We start from the raw sequence: 17,041 nt of genomic DNA, 5'->3' as shown, positions 1-17,041 counted from the left end.
TGAAACTAACTAAAAAAAAAATTGGGTTTAACCCGAAACCTGTTCCGGCCCGTGTCCCGGTCTGGGTATACCTGAATTCTCAGGTTGGAATCTGAATGAATACTCTTAGACTCGTGGGGTGTGAGATGATAAAGAATAATGAGAATAATTTTTCTTTCCTAAAAGAGCTATCAAGATCTACTTATATTGCCCAAAAAGGCAAAAACTGTAAAGCAGCAATTTAAGTAGTTACTAAGAATAGAAGATTGGTGAGTGGGATTGTAAGAGATTGATCCCCAATGTATCATCTCACGTGGTCTTGCTTTCATACAATCAAGTGGCAGGAGTAAACAAATTATTAAGTATCCTTAGAATATAAAAAGTGATGTAAGATTCGTAGAGTGTGTAAATATTGTGTAATTTTTTTTATAAAAGTCTCATATTTACTTATTTTTTTAAAAGAATTGCACGTTGTTTATGCACTCTACGATTGTAAATATTATTTTTCAAATATAAATGATGTAATACTTTTATCTTATTATAATATGTTATATAATTAAATTTGTTAATATAAATGAGTAATGTTGATATAATCTTAAGATGTTTTAAATTCTGTGTATTTTCATGGAAAAAAATAGAAAAATCTGAACCACATGAAAAAAAAAACAAACTTTTTTATGATGGATTTTATTTTTTTTAAAATGAGTGCACGAAATTTATATACTTTAATACTGTACGTAACATTATAAACGTTAATTTCATTCCTCTAAAGTCAATAGCTCAAAAAATCATGACAATGGAAGAGCGGTAGCCACCCACTAAATTCATTACTCCAAAGTCAATTGATTAATTTTACATTGACTTTATGCATTGGTTGAATTTGGTGTCAGGTGATAACCTTCTAAGTGGTTTACGATTAAGACAATAAAATTATTTTGCTAAATTATAAAATATTTTTACATCAATTTTTTATTCATTTTTTATTACTTAAATTGTAAACTAGTTTTCAATCATTATTCTTGGTTGAAAACACATATTTTAATATATTTTTAAATTATTTCATTATTTTTTATAAATTATTTTATTAACAGATTAATTTTTTACAATTTGATTTTTCAGTCAATCACCCATTAGAAAATTAATGGGAGGTATCGTGTCAGTTTTTGACTGACTGATAACAATATCAAAATCAGTCAATCGAAAGTTAAATTTTGAAGAAAAATGATAAACACACAACATTTTACACAACAATATTTTAAAATGAGGAGTATTTTTATAAAATACCTTATAAAACTAACATCATTTTATAAAAATACTCTTATTTTATAATATGTGTTGTGAAAAGTGTTGTATAAAGTGTTATGTATTTATCACTACTCAATTCTAAATAGGTTGGAAGAATAATTTGAACCTTTTTTTGTGCAAATATGGATTGGCTTATGTCAATATATAAGCTAAATTACTAAATTCAACTCTTCTCATCCTATTAAGTTTTTTTTTTTTTTTAGTTTCATTTAGATTTATTGGGTCCAATTACATTTATTAAAAGAAGAATTCGCATACCATCCTCTTATCTCGCATTCAATAACTGAATGATAATAGGCTTTGAGGGTGCTTAAATATGAAGATTCACTAGTCCATAAACTGCTCAAGACAAGATATTTCTCGAAGACTTCCTTTTTTTAGTCTCATTTGGGTCATAACTCATCTTATGCTTGGAAAGGAATTTGGGAAGCTAGAAGTTTATTGCTTAAGTTGTCAATGGAGGATTGGGGATGGGGTCACTGCTCGAATATGGCAAGATAATTGGGTGCCTGTCATCAATCTTTACTAATGGCGGAACATGGCAGTGAAGAGAAGGACCTCTCAGCAAGGGTAGCTTCCTAATGGATATTGAAACAGGCTGGTGGGATGTTTCAAGAGTTAGAGCTCTTTTTAATCCAAGAACAGCTTCAGATATTATGAAGATCCTTCTTAGCCCAAGTCAACATGAAGATGTGTGGATGTGGAGGTATGAGAAGAATGGGGTTTTTAGTGTGTGAAGTGGGTATAGATTTTTCAATTCTCTGCTCCATCAAGATACTGCTGAGAGTTCAAGTGCCAATGATGAGCAAAAAATGTGGAAAGCTATTTGGAAAATGAGGGTTTCCAACAAAGTTAAAGTGTTTGCTTGGAGAGTTTGTACGGATAACCTTCCATCAAAACAGAACCCGTTGAAGAGAAGAGTTGTTGAAAGTGCTGCATGTGATTTTTGTTATTATCCTGCCGAGGATGCATCTCATGTTGCGTTACATTGCTTTGACATTAGAGCCGCATGGGTGAAATTGTTGCTTGTCTTAACAAATTTGCATGACATGTGCTCAGTTATTGATGCAATCATGTTCTTATTACATGAAGGGGAGTAAGAGTTACTGGCCAGATTCTTCTTAATTGCATGAGCTTTTTGGTACAAGCGAAACAAGTGGACTATTGAACACTCTCTGTTGGACCCTATAAATATTGCAAACCATGCTATCAGTTTGAAGAAACTTGACTTCCCAGCGTTTGCAGAACCAAGCTTTGCTATGTAGAAAGTGGGTTGTTGGCAGGTTCCTCCACTAGGTTACTGCAAGCTGAATGTAGATGATGCACTGTTTTTTGACCTTCAAAAAACTAGGGTGGGTGCTATGCTCAAGGATGAGAAAGGGGAAGTACTTATGGTTGTGAGCAAGGCTGAGCATGAGATCATTTAACTAGAGTCAGTTGAATTTATTAGCCATGTTCCGAGGATTGCAATTCAACTTGCATCTGGGAATTAAGAAAGTTGTGCTGGAAAGTGATAGTTTACTCATGGTGGAAGCACTGTCTGCTAATGAAGATTCACTATCAACTCAAGGTAATTTACTAAAGGAAGTCAGAAATTTGCTGAGTCACTTTGAAGATTATCAAATTCAACACGTGCTCAGAGGTGGGAATCAAGTTGCTCATTTTCTGGCAAAACATGCATGGTCTATCTCAGACTTGGAAATATGGATAGGGTCTTTCCCTCATTTTCTATCTCAGTATATTTGGCTAGATCTCTCAAATTTGTAAGCACATTATTTTGATGTCTTGAATGAAGTTCTTATTATAAAAATAATAATAATAATAATTGAATGATAAATAATTTTGTAATAATTTAATGTCATATTAGAAGATTATGGTAGAAGGAATGGTGTATAACATTTCTCTTGTTAAAATGTGTTTTGTTGAGTCACACCGACTCATTGAAAAGTATATAATACCACAAACACCCCCACGCACATATTAATAACTAATATGTAGAGAAGTAAGTTTTTTATAAGTTTTTCTTAAGTACATTTAGCATTTTTCTATATATATATATATATATATATAACTATTTAGCACACTATTGATAATCTTTTCCTGAATTTTTAAATTAAATTTATTTTTCAATATGTGATTCAAAAATTTTGAAATTTAAAAATATAAAATCAACAAATTCGTTCAAATAGTTGTAATGTGTTACGGCCAATAGCATCATCCATAAAATACATATAGTTAATATCTTTTGTTCTCTTCTGTTTGTAGCACTTTTGGAATTCTTCTTAAAAAGTTTTTCTTTCTTCTAGTCTTTGTCCTTTGTTCTCTTCTGTTAGGAGCATTGCTCCGGTCGTCCATTATAATTTATATAAAGATTAAAGAGTGTTTTTTTTTTTTTCGTCTAGGGACCGACAAGCAGTCAACACGATGATGTTGAAATTCTCAATGTTTCTTAAAATAAAATAAAATAAAAATATTTTTTTCTTTATAAATTAACAAGAAAACGATGTCAGGAGAATTGTGTTATATTATAAAACATAGACTAACGATGACAAATAAATAAAGAACAATGATCAAACAATCACACGACACACAATTTACGTGGTTCGGTAACGTATCTACGTCTACAGAGCTGCAGAAATTTTATTAATTCAGAGGAGATTACAATCACGCAATCTTAACTCACACTCTCTAGAGCTTTTTTCTCTTTTACAATATGCACTCACACTTTGCCTCTCTTTGTCCACTCTGAAACTGCTGAAAAAAGTGTACAAGAGATCAAAATATTACATATTTATAGAAAACAACGTTAGAAAACCCGAATTGGAAAATAATTAATGAACACTGGCTCGAGCGAACACTAGGGTTTGTGTCTCACTCGAACACTAGGGTTTGTGTCTCACTCGAACCCATTGTCACGCGAGACTCGAGCAAACTCATGGGTTGCACCTTTTCTGCTCACGAACTAGGCTCCACATGCAACCCAACAATCTCTCACTTGGAGACTGGTTCTCCACATGCTAGCCATTGTTTCTTGCCAAATCTTATCACCTCTACAGTTCACAGCTCCCGTCTTCAAGCCAGAAGATGCATTGAAGTCAAGTCCAACTTAGTCTCTCACGAGCATCACCTTCAATCAGCACATCTATTGGACGACTCACTACTCCCACTACACTAGGAATATATAGTTTTGAACCGATCCTGGTAACCTTAGCCAACTTCTTCACGCTTACATTAGGAATGACAAAACTGACTCCATTTTGCTTTCTCATATGATTCATGCGACCAAGCCTGCCTTTTTGTACTTCTGTATTTTCTTGCATATTACTGGACCCTGATGTCAAATACAAAGAGTTGGATTTCTTATCACGTGCCAAGACCAGCACACCTTTAATGATCTTCCATGATCCTCCAGCAAACGCTACTGCATAACCGTTGTCATCAAGCTGTCCCACTGAAACAAGGTTTTTTTCAGATTTGAAACGTGTCTAACTTGCTACAAAGCCCACCCACCTCTGTTCAGAAGTGTGATGCGCACATTACCCACTTTCAATACATCTAGTGCCTCTCCATCAGTCGGGAACATTTTTCCAAAATCACCAGCAACGTAGTTCTAGATGATATTTCAATGTGAGATGCTATGGAACAAAGCCCCTTGAATCCAATACCCAATTATCAATCGGGTCGTGCACTATAAGGATTAAGGCATCCAATATTTCTCCAGTCACTGTATTCACAATGTCATTCTCAGCACCTTCACGATTCCAGCAGTCTCTCTAGTTGTGGCTTAGCTTTCCACAACTCCAACAAGTGATCTGCTGCCCAAATTTCGTCTTACTCTTGCCCTTGCTCTTGGAGCTTGACCTGTCATGTCTTCTATCCCGATTGTCAACGTTCAGAGTCAGTCTTGAACTAGAGAGCCCACTAGAGTCTCTTCTGCGTACCTCTTCAGTAAGGACCATGTCACATACGTCATCGTGACTCAGTTTCATCTTATTGGCTAAATTACTTACCGTCATCTTCATGGCCTCCCAACTATTTGGCAGCGATGGCAATAGAATCAATGCTCTGGTCTCATCATCAAACTCAATCTATACAGAATATAATTGATTTGTGATCATATTAAAGTCATTCAAATGTTAGGTCACAGACATATCTTCTGACATCTTTATATTGAACAACTTCTTCATTAGATACACCTTATTATTTATTGACGGCTTTTCATACATATCTGACAAAGCCGCCATGAGATCTACCGTGGTCTTCTCCTTACTAACATTATGAGCCACTGTTCTGGATAGAGTCAGCTGAATAACCCCGCAAAACCTGTCGATCCAACAGATTCCACTCAGCATCGTCCATGCTCTCCGGCTTCTTTCCCAAAAGTGGAAGATGGAGTCTCTTCCCACAGAGATAGTCATCAATCTGCATCCTCTAATATCTAAAGTCAGTGCTGTCAAACTTGTCGATATCGGGTGTTTTCAGTTTGTCTCTAGCCATCGTTCTTTTTCAGACGCGATTCTTGGCTCTTGATACCAATTGTTGTAAAACACACACCAACATGCTCTTCAGCTCTCCATTCAGGATCACCCATGCTCTCCGGCTTCTTTCCCAAAAGTAGAAGATGAAGTCTTTTCCCATAAAGATAGTCATCAATCTGCATCCTTTAATACCTAAAGTCAGTACTGTCAAACTTGTCGATCTCGGGTGTTTTCAGTTTGTCTCTAGCCATCGTTCTTTTTCAGACGCGAACATTGACTCTTGATACCAATTGTTGTAAAACACAAACCAATGATGATAAATAAATAAAGAACAAAGATCAAACAATCACATGACACACAATCTACGTGGTTTGGCAACGTGCCTACGTTCACACAACTGTAGAAATTTTATTAATTCAGAGGAGATTACAATCACACAACCTCAACTTACTCTTTAGGGCTTTTTCTCTCTCACAATATGCACTTACACTTTGTCTCTCTTTGTTCACTCTTAAACTGTTGAAAAACGTGTACAATATATCAAAATATTACATATTTATAGAAAACAACGTTAAAAACTCTAATTGGCAAAAACATATGTTCTTCGCTCGAGTGAACAACCAATGAATATTGACTTGAGCGGTGTGTCGAGTGCAGCTCGAGCAAACACTAGGATTTGTGTCTTGCTCAAGCCCATTGTTGCTCAAGACTTGAGTGAACTCACGGATTACGTCTTTTATGTTCATGAACCAGACTCTACATGCAACCCAAACAGGTTAATCCCAACGTATGATGACTTTTTATGAGTTCACAAAGGAAATGAGGGAGAATTTTGTGCGGAGTTTGAAGTTCTTACCTAGTAGGTGGGAAATCGAGAAGCGATAGATATTGGATAATGCTAGTCCTCCCGCTCCCAGCTCCCGCTAGGAGCTACCGTTGGCATTTTTTTGTTTTTTATTTTACTTCGTGATTAAGAAAGTATTTTTTAATGATGTTGTAATTTTTTTTTAAAAAAAATTTTAAGTGTTACAACAATACATGAAAAAAAAGCCAAAAAACCCACACCAAAATAACAAGCGGGAACCAACAGTGGCTGTAGTGCCGTCCTAAAAATTAAAAAAAATGATATTCTCACCACTATTTCTAATAGCTCGGTGTTACCTTTGAAAGTTTTTATTTTTTATTTTTATTTAGTGATTAAGGAAGTATTTTTTAAAATATTATGATTTTTTTAAAAAAAATATTTAAAAGTGTAAAAAAATACATGTAAAAAAGATAAAATAAAAGAGAAAAATGATAGGGTTACTACATTCCTACTACTTACTATTATTTTTATATTTGATTTTTTTTTAAATTTTTTTATTGTACTTAATAGTTAAAGAAGTGATTATTAGTAAAATTATATATTTTTTTAATTTTTTTAATGATTAAAGAAGTTAAAAAATTACTGAAAAGAAAATGATAAAAAAATAAAAAATTTCATAAACTATAAGTAATAAATAGATAATAAAAAGATAATAATCTTATAACTTAAAAAAAAAAAATCAATTATGCCGCGGTAGCGTGGACGTAGCACCGTCCCTGCTCTGTTTTTCTTGTCATCTAGGCCGTAGGTTTTGACGATACCGATACGTAGCTTTCCAACATTTATTTGCGTAGGCTTTACAACTTGGGCGTAGATCATGCGGAAAACGGAACATTCCAGACGGTCGAGTCTGGCGTCGGTCTGTGTTTCTATGTGACTATGTCTGGTCTTAGCCCGTTGATCCCGTTTGATTATTTCCATGTTGATCGTTTCATATAGACCTTAGACTTTTTGTTTCTCTTTATTCCTCAACCTATCTATGAGATCAATCAAATTCGTATACGAGTCCCCCTTACAGGCTTCTCTGTCTTCTCATCTGCTTCTCAGGTACATCTATCACACCTCTTTGATCTGTTTTTTTCTTTTTAGAAATTATTTGCTATGATTTTGAAATGGGTATCCAAAATTTTAAGCCTTTTTCTGGTAATTCTCGTTGTATTTCATACTTTTGGATTCATGTTTGTATTGGCTCGTCAAAAGATTCATAGCGGACCATGATGGTGTGTATTTCTTTATATTTCGGTAATGGGATGTTGTAGTGCTTAGTGCTTTTTCTCTTGCAGTCTAAACTCATCTAAGCTTTGTGCTTTAATCCCATATAAATTGGAGTCTTCTACGGATCCTCGTCAGCTAATTGGGGGGGACTGGGTGGTTGGATCTGTGAATTGTCAAGTGGCCCCCTATTTTTTGAGTTTTCATGCTGTTGGTGAAGAAATCATTCTTGTAAAAAAACGCTGAATAAATATCGGTTTTGTGTTTGAAGGGGTAGTTGATGAATTCGTCTTGCTAAGTTACAAAATTCGAAAATTTTGTAGCATTCAATGTTATTTTCTGGTTAGCTTTTGGATTCTTGATTGTATGCCTTCATTTGATTATGTTTGTACTTTGGATTAATTGTTTTTGGGTGGGAATGTGTAGATTATGCATAGTATTAGAGTTGTAGGACAAAGTGGAGGAAAGCTTGTATTCTGATGAATATTAGTCATCAAATTTAATTGGAAATTGCATGTACAGTTTACAACTTACAAGGCGAGGTATGTTCAATAGTATGAAAAGTTGGGCGGTTCACAAAATGAACGGAGTTTGAACAGTAATATCAGCATGAGAAGTGATACTAAAGAAGATGGAATGAGAAGTGTAGACATTCATAAGATGTTAGTGATAGCAGACTTCAGTACAGAATCTGGCAAGTCACCATTAGTTGTTAATCTCTCATATGAATTAATGACTAAGTCACTAGATGGTGAAGATAAAATTGATTAGGTTGCATTAGGTTCCACTAAAAGGACCAGAGGAGTTGAACGTGGGTGCACATTGTCAAGGTGAGAAAATGCATATTGACATATGATATCACAAAGGTGCATGACCATAGATAGAGTCAAACAACGAAAAGGATCTCAGTATGCATGACAGAATGTAAAAGAGATTTTGAAATAAAAACTCTGCATTGTGGTTTGCTCAATCCCATTGCGTTACGTCAACTTTTAGCGTGATTAAAGCTTGCAGAAACCTTTCTATTTTAATTAAGATCTTTTGATGTTCTAGATAGAGTCGAATAACGAATAGGATCTCAGTATGCATGGCAGAATGTAAAAGAGATTTTTATATATTTTAGAGAAATACTACCAGTGCACTTAGCCAAAGCCTTTTATATCAATAGAACTTTACTTTTACCTATAAAAAAATATATATTAGAAAGAGCTGGTGAGTTATTATGTATGACAGAATGTAAAGTCCAGATGTTTTATGAGCTCGGGATCATATTTCTCTTCCCATTAAAAGAGATTTTGAAATACAAAACTCTGCATTGTGGTTTGCTCAATCTCATAGCGTTACGTCAACTTTTAGCACGATTAAAGCTTGCAGAAACCCTTATTTTAATTAAGATCTTTTGATGTTCTAGGATAGATTTTGGGACAGGGACACTTGCATGACATACAATAGGGCTGCATAGACTCTGGTGGACTTGATAAAAAAAAGGTAATATGGTCCAAATTCCAGTCTTCAACTTATCACAAGTTCATAAACTGTCATCATGATTTCTTCTGCGTTCGTATCCAAGCCTCTGATCTTAGCCGACTTCATCAATTGGATCTGGTCATGTATTAGAAGCTGCCTAACATATAGAAGTCTCCTTTTTCAGCTATGGTTAAAAAAGCACTGGCTGATCTCTAGCGGTCCTTTTCTTTTCCTCATTTTTAATATTCCGTTTGAAGTCATTTGGTTGGTAGCCTTAAGAATGACATATTTCTAGTGTGTGAAGCTAATTAATGAAATTATTGAGTCTAATTGTTTGCATTTAATGTATTTCTTTCGCAAAATTAACCCGTCTGTTTTTTTTGAAGCAGATGGAGCAAGTGGAATTGCTCATCTTGAGAACAAATTCCCAGGCGGAAATTGAGATTCCAGAAGTTTCTGAAAAAAATGATGTCCACTCCCTGCCACAGAGTTTATCTTGCAAACATCTTTGTGCTTTCTCCAGACAAGAAAATAGTACTTTGGAGTCAGAACAACGATCAAAGTCGGTGGTAAAACTATGTGGACTTATCATTTTTTATATAATAGTAATAATAGTAGAGATTTTTGGTGGTGTGAAAGCCAACAGCCTTGCAGTTATCACAGATGCAGCCCACTTGCTCTCTGATGTTGCTGGATTGTCCATTTCTCTTTTCACTGTATGGGCTTCAGGTTGGGCGGCAACATCTCACCATTCTTTTGGATACAATCGTCTTGAAGTTTTGGGTGCCCTTCTATCTGTGCAGCTTATATGGTTGATCTCTGGGATTTTAATTTATGAAGCCATTGACAGAATTCTTCACAAAAACGCAAAGGTGAATGGGATGCTTATGTTTGCGATTGCAGCATTTGGATTTATCATTAACTGTCTGATGGTCGCATGGCTTGGTCACAATCATGACCACAGCCACACTCATCATGCCTGTGGACACATGGATCATAATCATGATCATGAAAAGGAGGAACTATGTGCAAAAACCGAAGAGGAGACTAACTTGGTGTCAGATTCTCCAGAAAAGTCCAAAATATTAAACATAAATGTCCAAGGTGCCTACCTGCATGTCTTGACTGATCTGATTCAGTCTGTGGGGGTGATGATTGCTGGAGCCATCATATGGGCAAAACCAGATTGGTTAGTGGTTGATCTGATCTGTACTCTTATATTTGCAGTTCTTGCTTTAAGCACTACTGTGTCTATGCTTAGAAATATATGCGGCATACTGATGGAGAGGACTCCAATAGAGATTGATATTGATAAGCTAGAAAATGGCCTCAAGTGTATCAAAGGAGTTCAGGATGTTCATGACCTACATGTTTGGGCAATAACTGCAGGGAAAATTGTGTTATCTTGCCATGTAACAGCTGATCCTCTAGTTTCCTCAAGTGAATTGATTTGCAAGATCAGAGATTTCTGTGAAAGAACATACAGAATACATCATGTAACCGTGCAAATTGAATAGCAACTTATACATTTAACATTCCTTCTTTCTTGTTCAACTTTCTTCAGTTCTTACTCTTTAAGTTATGAGGAAGAGAGTCGTGAAATAAAAAAGCAAGGCCATTGTCTACCAAGTTAGCAGTTATTAATTTTCCAATAATGTGTAGCAAGTAGTTCAATTGGATCTGTTTTGATCTAGTTCATGCGTCATCCATCTGCTTCTCTTATGATAATTGAACCTTGAGTTGCTGCTGATGAAGATATATATTTATATATATATATATATATTTCAAGTTTTTAATCTGATTAGCAAGTTATGCCACTGTGTTTGATATCACTCTCAGCATTTTATCCCTAACCCCTTGTGTTTAGAAGTTTATCTAAGGATAGAATAGAAAGAAAATCATGATGGAGAGATAAATAGAAAGCATATGGTTTGTTTATACTGGAAGATATAAAACAGAAGGAAACACATTTATTTAGTGTTTGGTTGGAGGAAATCTTACATTTTCTTCACATCTAATTCTTAAAGATGTGATGCTTGAGATATAGATTTTATATAGAGGTTCTGCAAAGGGTCTCAATCAAACAAAAAGGTAGTATCAAAGAAGAAAATTTTCATGTAGCTTTACTTTTTTTCTGTTACCATAACCAGAAGCAACATCATCAAAAAGTCCATTAAGTAGTGGTTAGGGAGAAGAATCTTTTAGTCGGCACACGGATTTTGAGATAGAGGGTTCTAATCAACCGAGAGAGCTTTTTTGTTTTGTTTTGTTTTTTTTTTTGGCCTTTCACTTTTCATTTTTTGGAAACCTGTGTCTTGTAAATGGCCCTTTTAAGTTTTCCTCTCTTCCCCTCAGTTATTTTCACTGCAAAAAAACAATACATGATATCTGTTGCTGAATTGTATGATGCGTGTTGTGTAGGAGATCTTTCAAATGTGTTTTCGAGGAAAGATTGGAAATTATTTAGACAGCTGCTTCAGTTGCAGTTATGCCATTGTTGCCATTCTCTATGATTTCAGGCTAAGAACTCAATTCTTCCTGCAGTTGGATGGTAGAATTTAGTGTGTTTGGATGTTAAATTGAGTTGAGATGATAAAATATTATTAGAATATTATTTATTATTATTATTATTATTTTAAGATTTAAAAAAATTGAATTGTTTATTATATTTTGTGTTAGGATTTAAAAAAATTGTAATGATGAGTTGAGATAAGTTTAATTTCCAGTTTTGAGAGTTAAATTCAACATCTTTTGTGTTCCATCGTTGAGAGTTTGAGAATCTGAACTGGTTGGATTGCTTTGATCAACTCCAAATATCTGAGAGGAAAGGTAAAAAATGAGAATTTTGCGAAAAAAAAGAGTAGTGTTACACCCACCGGAGGATAGGTCTCGAGAAGGCCAAATTTTTCTTTTTTTCTTTTATAGATTTTTTTTATATCTTTAAAAAAAATTTTAAAAATAAAAAATTTACAACATCATTAAAAAAATATATCTTTAATCTAAGTAAAAAAAAAAAAATTGTCGGGACCCAACTCTCTCGGTAGCTCCATCATTTTCCAAAAAAAATCATGAGGACCAACCAACATTTCCTATTCCAACGAAATTGAATCTGAAAGGGTCCCATTTAATGCTTCATTAGGACATTATTAACAAAAGAGAATGCTATTTTTTTCAAGGCAATTATTGTTTTCAACGTGGATTCCCATCACAACTAGAGATATGATTAATAATTTGACATCGAAATCGGATTATCTCTTGAGATTCCTTTACTGTCAACCAAGCCCCACATTAGTGACACTATGCACTCTGAATTTGGATGGAACACATGAAAAGGGAAGTCCACTCTCACCATTCCATTACCAAGACAAGAAAGAAAAAACAAAAAACACTGCACAAAGTGTAATTAGTGCCTACAAAAACAGTTGGAAGATGGTGACCTCCCTAAACTTTTTAAGACATACTGCCACGGGATACAATGAACAGAGAAACTAAAAATCAATTCATGAATGAATATACATATTTTGACCCCAAAGGGATAGTGGTGGTGATTGGTGGAAGGAAAGGCAAGATAGATGGGCTTTGTGTTGTAAGGATATGACATAAAGGAGGCAAGCTTTTCTTGCAACTTAAGAGTTGGGAAGTAACTAAAGCAAGCAAAGTCTAAAGGGAGCATGAGTCATGATCGACCCAACAGACCAAATTTCAATGGAACTTCGAATTTAGGGTAATGTATAAGAATAGAGCAAAAGGAAAGCAGACACTCCAAAAGTACTAACCATTCTGTTGTTTACAACGTTCACAATCTCTCTTATCATTACTACATGAAGTGAAAATTTACTCTACATGTCTCTCTCTCATCCAAAAATAGAAAAAGAAAAAAAGAGAAAAAAAGGGGGAAATTTATAAATGAAAAATGAAAAAAGAAGCATTGTCCGCTTGCAAATGTTTTCCCTCCCTCAAATGCCACCTTAAGTAGAGCAGCAAGCTTTCTTGTTCGCATTCCCTGATGTATCAGAAACATTGATGGTGGTTCCTTGGCCAGGAACAGTGGTACTGGCAGCGGCTTCCTGAGCTGCCAATGCTTTTTTGCTTATGATTTGGTAGATCTCTGTCAAAATGGTCTGGAATGCTTTCTCGATGTTTGTCGCTTCCAAAGCTGATGTCTCAAGAAATGAGAGGCCTTCCTTTTCAGCCAAGGCCTGACCATCATCCTCTGTAACAGCTCTAAGATGGCTCAAGTCGGATTTATTTCCCACCATCATGATGACAATATTAGAATCTGCATGGTCCCTCAATTCCCGAAGCCACCTTTGGACATTGTCAAAAGTTTGCCTCTTAGTTATGTCATAGACAAGCAGTGCCCCGACAGCTCCTCTATAGTAAGCACTGGTGATAGCACGGTATCGCTCCTGACCTGCCGTATCCCATATCTGTGCCTTCACCGTTTTTCCCTCCACCTATATCTCAGAATATAGATAACAAGTGTTATGTCAGAACCGAACAATTCAGAAAAATGCCCCATGCCGTAGTGATTAAATGACCACTCAAAAATATAGTAATATCAATCTAATTCTCTAATTCGCAAGAAGAAAACTTCTAGCAGTAGTGAAACCCATGGAACTTCTCCAGTACAAGTTTTAGCCCCCATGATCCATAAAAAAGGTTCAACTTTCATCTGAATCACCAAAAATTTCTTTAAGCATATTAATAATCTCATTGATGAGCGACCGTCAAAATAACCTCTTATAGAAGTAATCTGATACCCATCAATCAGCCGTTTGATTGGCCAATACATGAAGTGTTCAATACTTGGGTCAGGGTCTCTAACCAACCAACAGTCTATATATTGGACAATACTTGTTCACCAATTTCACACCATTTTATCGAATAGTTTATCACTTCAAGCACTCATGAGGAACTTTTCACCAAAAAGAAAAAAAATCAGACGAGAACAATTAATATCAACAAAGAAAATTCCCATCTCAGCATGATATGACAAAAATAGAGCTAAGACTTAACAAGTCATTTTTTCTCCCAAAAGAAGGGAGAAAGAAAGAGGGCATGTGAGGAATGCAGTCTCTTGTACATTCCAAAAAGTACATGTAACATCCTATTTGCCCCTTATTAATGAAACTGGGTAACTCGTTAAGCAAATAACTAATCACAAAGATATTATCTACATAATCGTGGTTATTACTTAGTGTATAGGAACTACTTTATTGACTTATAAAAAAAGCTTTCATAGGAACTTCTGAAACAAGTCTATAGAAAAATATGATTTGAAACAGAAGCTCACATGGGCTGACACAGCTTAGTGCTCATCAGCAAGATGATCTTATAAATTTCCAACAACAACCTTCCTATTATCCTATATCATTAAAAAGACGGTGTTTTTCTGCATTAGATAGCACAGAAAAGTGAGGACAATAAATACCCCTCTAAATTATGAATATGAAACCAATCTTGAATTACACAAGCCAGTATTTAAGCACAAGGTCTCATCGATGGAAACTGCCACCCAAACGTACGCCAAAAACTTAGTTTAACATGCATCCGATCCCCGCCTCACACAAGTTTTGAGGCTTCAGACACACATACACCTAGATTGCTAATAAAATTCCTAACCATTTAAAAACAAACTTTTTTAAAGCTTCCCAGAAACTTGAAACTCTCATAATCCAATAACCATTTCTGCATCACAACAACGAGAATCAAAGAGCAACGGAATAATATCACTGAAATCTATTTCCACACTACTACTGCTTTAGCAAATGATTAGCCAATAATTAAAACTAAAGCCCCAAAAACACAGATCGAGCCGTAAAGTGCCACAATTGTCCGTGAGAATAAAAAATAGGCCGTGAAGGCTTGCCTGGAGAGTTCTGGTAGCGAACTCGACGCCGATGGTGGACTTGGACTCCAGGCAGAACTCGTTGCGCGTGAATCTGGAAAGAATGTTAGACTTTCCGACCCCGGAGTCGCCGATCAAGACGATCTTGAAAAGGTAGTCGTACTCGTGGTCCACCCTATGCGCCATAGCCCCCTCTTTTCGTCCCCGATCTCTCTGAACCACCAAAACCCCACCCCCAAGCCCAAAATTCAGATCCACATACAAATAAACAAAATAGACATAATATAAACTAAACAGAGATCCGGCGGGACATACCGGAAGAAAGATAGATCCACTAAGAGATTGAGATCGAGGTGATGGTTTAAGTCTCCGACTGAGCTTTTCGAATTAGGAAAATGAAGTTCCTCCCTCTCTCTGTCTCTGTGAGGGTAAGAGCAAGTAACTGCAGGAAATACAGGGGAGTCTTGTAACTTGTAAGAGCAGAGGGAACGGAGAAACCGATAGGAGGGATTTCGGGAAACGGACAGATATATATATAGTGCAGGGAAGCTGGGTGGCTAAAACGGCGTCGTGTTAGGTGGGAAAACTGACGAATCTGGTGCAAGTCAGTCTGGGGGCCTGGTTGGGTGGTGTAACAGCGGATGTTCTTTTATTTTTTATTTTATTTTTATTATTATATTTTTATTATTATTTTAAAGAATACATTGGTTGTTGGTTGTATTATTAATGATTTTTTTTTTGGAACAAGGTTGTATTATTAATGTTAAATGGTGGTGTTTTCACTAAATTCCACACATTTCATTCTATTCTAACATCCAATGTACCTACTTTTGACAGTTGGATGTATTATATTTTAATTTTAAAACAACATAAAAAAAAAAATCATACGAATAAAGTGATTTGTGCAAAACAATTAGGACCAGTTTAGATAGTAAGATGAGATGAGTTGAATAAAATATTATTTTTTAATATTATTATTATTTTAAAATTTTAAAAAAATTGAATTGTTTAATATATTTTATATGATGATATGAGATGGGTTGAAAGTATTTTTATATCCAAACGAGACCTTAATAAATACTATAATGTTTGTTGTTTGGAAAAATATTGGAAACATCTCAACAAGCTTAATTTTCTTATGAATTAATAAAACTCATAATGTTTAGTTAAAACTAAAAATAAATAAATAAAATTAGATGTTATCCATTGAATTTACGGCTTAAAAAGTATGCTTAAATAGATTTGTAGGGATTTTTTTAAAGAAAATGATATACATATAACAATTTTTTATATAACTCTATTTTAAATTTGGGGAATCTTTATAAAATAACTTATAAAATTAATATCGTTTTATAGAAATAACCTCAATTTAAAATATAATTATATAAAAAATTATAAAAATAATTGTACCTATATTTTTCAAAACACTAATAATATATTTTTCAAAATAAAACTATTTTTAATATATTCCAATCAATCATTTTCTTGAAAACGGACAACGTTGAAACAAAGGAGCATGTGCAGAAAATCAATTTATTATGCGGGCAATAATGAAAATAAATGAGTTTCTATTTCTGGTGCTTCCTTTGGTATTGTGGCCGAAGAAAATAGATGTTTTCTACCTATTTAGAATCTGATCCGAAGTCTGCCCATAACGTCTCGTTTGTTTTCGTAGATGAGATGAAATGAGTTTAAATTAAAGTTAATAAATAAAATATTATTAGAATATATTTTTTTAAGATTATTTTTATTTTGACATTTGAAAAAATTGATTGTTTATTTTATTTTGTATGAAAATTTGAAAAAATTATAATGATTAGATGAGATGGGATAAAATTAGCTAAAACTTTGATCATTTAGTCTGATTTGCTTTGCAGAAGATTA

General features: G+C 34.6%; 2 protein-coding genes across 5 annotated transcripts; one reads left to right on the top strand and one right to left on the bottom strand.

The window, feature by feature from the left end:
• The first annotated feature begins 7,386 nt into the window (after positions 1-7,386).
• LOC109020645 (metal tolerance protein B) lies at positions 7,387-10,999 on the top strand. Of its 4 annotated transcripts, none has more exons than XM_019003155.2 (3): positions 7,422-7,674; positions 9,256-9,327; positions 9,696-10,999. In XM_019003155.2, the coding sequence occupies exon 3, from the start codon at positions 9,696-9,698 to the stop codon at positions 10,821-10,823; it is 1,128 nt and encodes a 375-aa protein (XP_018858700.1). In that variant the 5' UTR covers positions 7,422-7,674; positions 9,256-9,327; the 3' UTR covers positions 10,824-10,999. The 4 variants fall into 4 exon arrangements, with proteins under 4 accessions (XP_018858698.1, XP_018858700.1, XP_018858699.1 ...); XM_019003154.2 differs by having other exon boundaries at positions 9,251-9,327; XM_019003153.2 differs by lacking the exon at positions 9,256-9,327 and having other exon boundaries at positions 7,387-7,674.
• A 2,025-nt stretch (positions 11,000-13,024) lies between these two features.
• LOC109020643 (ras-related protein Rab11C) lies at positions 13,025-15,668 on the bottom strand. The gene is made up of 3 exons (XM_019003150.2): positions 15,473-15,668; positions 15,179-15,370; positions 13,025-13,763 (listed from the first exon to the last, which is right to left on the bottom strand). The coding sequence occupies exons 2-3, from the start codon at positions 15,341-15,343 to the stop codon at positions 13,275-13,277; spliced, it is 654 nt and encodes a 217-aa protein (XP_018858695.1). The 5' UTR covers positions 15,344-15,370; positions 15,473-15,668; the 3' UTR covers positions 13,025-13,274.
• Between the last annotated feature and the right edge of the window lie 1,373 nt (positions 15,669-17,041).

Source organism: Juglans regia, chromosome 5, assembly GCF_001411555.2.
Source record: "Juglans regia cultivar Chandler chromosome 5, Walnut 2.0, whole genome shotgun sequence".
Lineage (NCBI taxonomy): Eukaryota > Viridiplantae > Streptophyta > Magnoliopsida > Fagales > Juglandaceae > Juglans > Juglans regia.
Note: the sequence above shows the minus strand (reverse complement) of the source record. Positions and strands in the feature narration are given on the sequence as shown.

Bases quoted from the DNA above. Each gene is read 5' to 3' on its own strand.
- LOC109020645 (XM_019003153.2), top strand. From the start codon at position 9,696: ATGGAGCAAGTGGAATTGCTCATCTTGAGAACAAATTCCCAGGCGGAA.
- LOC109020643 (XM_019003150.2), bottom strand. From the start codon at position 15,343: ATGGCGCATAGGGTGGACCACGAGTACGACTACCTTTTCAAGATCGTC. The intron at 13,764-15,178 runs GCAAGCCTTCAC...TCTGAGATATAG, and splicing joins TCGCTACCAGAACTCTCCAG to GTGGAGGGAAAAACGGTGAA.